The sequence below is a fragment of the Borostomias antarcticus genome (genome assembly GCF_949987555.1).
Source record: "Borostomias antarcticus genome assembly, chromosome: 6".
NCBI classification, from domain to species: Eukaryota; Metazoa; Chordata; class Actinopteri; order Stomiiformes; family Stomiidae; genus Borostomias; species Borostomias antarcticus.
This window is the reverse complement of record NC_140239.1, coordinates 2335529-2341667: the sequence shown is the minus strand read 5'-3', so window position 1 is coordinate 2341667 and position 6139 is coordinate 2335529. Positions and strand designations below refer to the sequence as shown.

The 6139-nt window shown below is 36.7% G+C and overlaps 1 protein-coding gene across 1 annotated transcript; it reads left to right on the top strand.

Annotated features, from left to right (window-relative positions):
• The first annotated feature begins 2472 nt into the window (after window positions 1-2472).
• Window positions 2473-3620, top strand: LOC311309871 (C-X-C motif chemokine 11-1-like). The gene is made up of 4 exons (XM_084439208.1): window positions 2473-2571; window positions 2957-3080; window positions 3297-3386; window positions 3521-3620. Exons 1-3 carry the CDS (start codon window positions 2505-2507, stop codon window positions 3382-3384), a joined length of 279 nt encoding a protein of 92 aa, XP_084295334.1. The 5' UTR covers window positions 2473-2504; the 3' UTR covers window positions 3385-3386; window positions 3521-3620.
• The last annotated feature ends 2519 nt before the right edge of the window (window positions 3621-6139 follow it).

The following is a 6139-nucleotide window of genomic DNA, read 5'->3' as shown; positions in this document are numbered from 1 at the left end:
AGTGAAGAATTATTGATTAATTAAATCCCTGATCCACCAACACAATATTATTATTAAACCAATATTCCACAAAGAGAGATTTGTGTTCATATAAAATGTCCTGGTTATTCCATAAAGAATAGTTATGAGGTGAAAGATTGTGTTTGTAGATGAGAGATCATGACAAAAAAAGCAAACATTTTCACAGGGACTTGATCAATATTATAGTTACAGACAAGAAAAGAGATTAAGCCACCCAGTTTAGATAATATATGATGAGGTGTAATATTCCAAATGGAGGTAGTGTTTCCAAACAATTGCTCCAATTTATTTTAAATGTGTTATTTAATGTACAAAAATCCCCCCCAAAAAAGCCCACCATTCTCATAGGAGTTCATGAGAATTGTTTTCCTCAGGTAATGTGTCCTATTTTTCCATTAAAAATGGAAGAGTATTTTGTCAATCTCTTTTATCAATTTGTTATCAAGGTGCAGAGCCAATGCTACATATGTCAATCGGGAGATCCCTTCTGCTTTAGTATTCAATACCCTGCCGCTCAACAAGAGATCCCTTAGGAGCCATACGGTAGGTTCATTTATTTTAGTTTTTTGTAAAATAGGATTAACATTTAAGGAGATTCTTCTCTGTTGAGCCTCACTGAGCTAAGACCTACTAGCCATTCCTGATATCATGCTTTGGTGAAAGTTTGTTTCCTGTAAATCTGTGTGGGTTTCTCCCCTCAAGAAACTTGGAAGACGACCATATGAAAGTGAAACTAGAAAGAGGAAAAGGCCTAATGTGAACTCTGTTTCCTAGTATTATATGAATTAGACATGAAGGGACATATATTTATTGTTGATTATTAACAGGGAAACCTGTGGTATAATGAATCTTACAAAATACAAACATTATGGATTGTTCATAGATTTGCACCAGATGTAAACCACATCTGAACAAAGAACTGAAGCTACAGCTACAAGCTTTTAGTTGTCCTTCCAACTTCACTTTGACTTGTATTTTGTAAGATTCATTATACCACAAGTTTCCCTGTTGATAATCAACAATAAATATATGTCCCTTCATGTCTAATTCATATAATACTAGGAAACAGAGTTCACATTAGGCCTTTTCCTCTTTCTAGTTTCACTTTCATATGGTCGTCTTCCAAGTTTCTTGAGGGGAGAAACCCACACAGATTTAAAGGAAACAAACTTTCACCAAAGCATGATATCAGGAATGGCTAGTAGGTCTTAGCTCAGTGATTTATCAACTCAGATATCAAGGTAATAGTCTGTACACATGGGCAGTTCATTGAAAATGTGACGAAAAAGTTCAGAACTACAGTATAATGGATAAATGACTGCTGGATTAGTTTTATATTGATTGATGATTCATTAATTGATAGTAGAAGAGTTATACACTGTAAATGAAACAACACCAGTAATGAGTTGCATTATATGGAAAAAATGGCAAAATGTTTATAGTATAATACAATACAGAAACATCATTTTTGCACAATGATAAGTGATTATATTCAACTGAATAGAGAAACAACCATTTCATCATCACTATGAAAGAACTACTTTAAGAGAAGACTTGAAAGCAAGAGTGTTTACTAATAACCAGAGCATGTGAATACATGTTAATCACATGGACAGTATGTGATGTTTTAGCGGGGAAACCTGTAGTATACTGAATCTTACAAAATATAAACATTATGGATTGTTCATAGATTTGCACCAGATGTAAACCACATCTGAACAAAGAACTGAAGCTACAGCTACAAGCTTTTAGTTGTCCTTCCATGTTCACTTTGACCACATCCACAGTTCAGTTTAGATGAAATGTTGTGTTTTCCCAATCCTACTTTTATAGGACCGGTCAACTAGTCTGCAGAAAGCCTACACTACTTTCAACAAGTGTCTTTTGGGGTCAGAATATGATCAACTTAATTAATTTCAAACACACAAATGCTTGCTTTGTGTGTTTGAACAATATCACATAAAGTAGATATTGTGGATATTTGATTCCCTCACTAATGACGACACATTGATAGTTTACTTATCTTATTTAATTTAGCTTCTGCTGGGCTGTTATCAAAACATCACATACTGTCCATGTGATTAACATGTATTCACATGCTCTGGTTATTAGTAAACACTCTTGCTTTCAAGTCTTCTCTTTCAGTAGTTATAGTGTTATATATATATATATTATAGTCATAGTGATGATGAAATGGTTGTTTCTCTATTCAGTTGAATATCACCTCACTGAAATCCCTTTCATCAGCTTATTATATGCTACCTCTTTTCCTCTCAAGGAGCGGAAGTTTCTGGGAAATGAAAGTTTTGTGAAAGAGGACTTTTGCTCCAGCAGGAGATTGAGGGAATTCCTTCCTTGGACAGCTGCCAAAATGAAGCTTGCGTGGGCGGTTCTTCAGTTCATAAATACCCATCTTAACTCTCCTCCACTCACAACCTCATCACTTGAGCTGTCAAGACACTTGAAGAACAGAAGAAGAATCCATGGCCATCACTATGAAATCAGCAGCACTCGTGGCCCTCGTCTGTCTGCTCCTTGCTCATGTCGAAGGTAAGATCTCTTACTTCAGTCTAACTCCATCATAGGGAACTTGCAAAACCAGTGAGGAACAGCTACATATCAGGCTCAAAAGTGAATTTGAATTGAGTTAGTGAGCCTGATTCTGAGATCCCAGATTCAGAATTAAAACAGTCTTATTCATGGATTAAATGGTGCAGTAGGTATTTTAATATGAATCAGATAGAGTTGTTCCTATAGATAATGCCTGCAGTCATATTAATCTCAGGGCTTATTAGGTCAAACTATCAACTGATGGCTAAAGTAATAAACGGTCCTAACAAGCTGTAACCAGGTTATAATCCAGGTTTAATCCAGGTCAGAAATTGTTCTTTACTGTTTAACCTGAGTGGATAAATGTTTATTTTTTCTTCCACAGGCCAGAGAGGGGCCAGATCTGAATGCATGTGTAGTGGTGGTGTAGTTAACCGTGTGGACCCTAAACTAGTTGAGATGTTTGAGGTCCATGCCCCCAGCATCTCCTGCCCAAATAAGGAGTTGATGTAAGTATTTGATCTGAACATCATGTCTTCATAGATGTTTTAATATTGTTGCTTGTTGTTCTGCTGTACTGAGATTCAAGATCATTGATTAGAGTCTACATGTGTTGTAGTTTAGACTGAGTCTGAGGGGCAAACCTACAGGAAAACAGGGATACAGACAGACAGGACCATCAACATGTCTTCCACTGCCTCTAACAGCCTCTCTTTCCTGTTCAGTGTCACGTTGAAGAATAAAGATATGAAGTGCCTGAACCCAGAGTCATCGTTTGCCAAGTTTGTCATGAAGAGATACAGGAAAAACTAAAGGTGAGCTGATGAATTATATTGTAAATCCCATCAAACTTACTTTACTCACACCTTTAGGAAAAGGTCTTGTGTTTTTCTCTTCAGTCTGTTCTTGGCACAGTGCAATGACACCTGATTTTGTTCTTTTTTTCCAGCCTTGTGCAGGTCTCCTCACCTGTCATGTGATCTTCCCTGGGGAGAAAAACCCCACTGCTCTTAAACTGTTTAAGAATGTGTTTTAACTGTGAAACTGGCTCACTCAATATAAGGTCTTCTGGGAAGTACAGTCCTCAGTACTACTGAAAGCAAAGTCCTCAAGACTGTCTAGTTATCAATATGGTCAGTCTAATATTTTCAAATAATTTTGGTTGTAGCATTAAGGGAAACATGTAATGTAAATAATGTGCTGTATTTAAATTATACTATGTAAATATGTGCTGTCTTTTCTATAAAAGTAAACAAACGCAGTTGTTCTTAGTTTTGTTGGTCTTGATCTTTATATTCTAACTTTTATTTACAATATTTCTGGGTCATATCTTGAAAAAGCCACATCATTAAATATTTTCAATAATCGTCATCATCTAATAATAGTACTGTATCACACATTCATTGCACTTAAATGACTCAGCATCTTTGATGTGAAGGAGATACAAAGTTAAGTCTGAAGTCAGATCTGTGACTCGTCTAGAGAAGGCTGAAGATGTGCATTCATAACATTCAACATTGGTTTAAGAACTGAATGGGATATTTGAATGAATCTTCATTTAAGTCCAGTTACTGACAACACTAAAGATTGGTCTGGTCTAAAGACTGGTCTGGCTCTCCTAACCACCATTATGCTTTTAGTTTTAAAAATGCGCTCTGCAGGAAATTCTAGATCTAAACTTTCAAAAAAGTCAATGTAATAAATTGACATTTTCTTATCTTGTCAGTGATCCAAGAAATCTTTGCTAAGATGGGTAAGAAGTAAGAATGTTGTTTTTAATCTACAACAGAAAGAGACAGTTGCCAACCAGGAGTATGGTAACTTTAGTTGTTCACAAACACGCTAATAGACACATTAAAAAGGTTACATCCTCTATCATACAAAATAGTTTCCCCACCAACAAAGAGAGCAGAAGCAGGTTGAACCAACTCTTCCTCTGACCATAACAGACTATTGAGCGCCAGACAGAACCATCTAGGAGTTGCCTTCTCAAAAAAACAAATCGCAAAGCTGACATTTAAAACACTGATTATGCCATACATTAGGTGGTGAAAGGATGCATGTACAAAAGGATTAGTCAGCAATACTGATACAAATAACATGGGTTATTCTCAACACTTGTGTTAATGGAGGGCCTGGGGAGGTCCTTGCTGAGAGATCAGGGACGGGTTCCGGCACCGCGGTCCGTCGGAGCACCCCGAACGCGCGGCGCCGCCAGGGCGGACCCAAAAAAGAATGGTGGCCGCCAGGGGTCAGCGGCGGTGTCGTTGACCCACCCGACCCGCTTTAAACACAGACCAAGGTGTCTAACGCGTGTGTGAGTCAGAGGGTCTTGTCAGAAACCCAACGGCGAAGTGAAGAATTATTGATTAATTAAATCCCTGATCCACCAACACAATATTATTATTAAACCAATATTCCACAAAGAGAGATTTGTGTTCATATAAAATGTCCTGGTTATTCCATAAAGAATAGTTATGAGGTGAAAGATTGTGTTTGTAGATGAGAGATCATGAGAAAAAAAGCCTGGCGATCAAAAGCAAACATTTTCACAGGGACTTGATCAATATTATAGTTACAGACAAGAAAAGAGATTAAGCCACCCAGTTTAGATAATATATGATGAGGTGTAATATTCCAAATGGAGGTAGTGTTTCCAAAAAATTGCTCCAATTTATTTTAAATGTGTTATTTAATGTACAAAAATCCCCCCCAAAAAAAGCCCACCATTCTCATAGGAGTTCATGAGAATTGTTTTCCTCAGGTAATGTGTCCTATTTTTCCATTGAAAATGGAAGAGTATTTTGTCAATCTCTTTTATCAATTTGTTATCAAGGTGCAGAGCCAATGCTACATATGTCAATCGGGAGATCCCTTCTGCTTTAGTATTCAATACCCTGCCGCTCAACAAGAGATCCCTTAGGAGCCATACGGTAGGTTCCTTTATTTTAGTTTTTTGTAAAATAGGATAAAAATTTAAGGAGATTCTTCTCTGTTGAGCCTCACTGAGCTAAGACCTACTAGCCATTCCTGATATCATGCTTTGGTGAAAGTTTGTTTCCTGTAAATCTGTGTGGGTTTCTCCCCTCAAGAAACTTGGAAGACGACCATATGAAAGTAAAACTAGAAAGAGGAAAAGGCCTAATGTGAACTCTGTTTCCTAGTATTATATGAATTAGACATGAAGGGACATATATTTATTGTTGATTATTAACAGGGAAACCTGTAGTATAATGAATCTTCCAAAATAGAAACATTATGGATTGTTCATAGATTTGCACCAGATGTAAACCACATCTGAACAAAGAACTGAAGCTACAGCTACAAGCTTTTAGTTTCCTTCCATGTTCACTTTGACTTGTATTTTGTAAGATTCATTATACCACAAGTTTCCCTGTTGATAATCAACAATAAATATATGTCCCTTCATGTCTAATTCATATAATACTAGGAAACAGAGTTCACATTAGGCCTTTTCCTCTTTCTAGTTTCACTTTCATATGGTCGTCTTCCAAGTTTCTTGAGGGGAGAAACCCACACAGATTTAAAGGAAACAAACTTTCACCAA

Coding starts and splice junctions, on each gene's coding strand:
- LOC311309871 (XM_084439208.1), top strand. CDS start 2,505: ATGGCCATCACTATGAAATCAGCAGCACTCGTGGCCCTCGTCTGTCTG. Junction 2,572..2,956: donor GCTCCTTGCTCATGTCGAAG/GTAAGATCTCTT, acceptor TTTCTTCCACAG/GCCAGAGAGGGGCCAGATCT. Junction 3,081..3,296: donor TGCCCAAATAAGGAGTTGAT/GTAAGTATTTGA, acceptor TTTCCTGTTCAG/TGTCACGTTGAAGAATAAAG.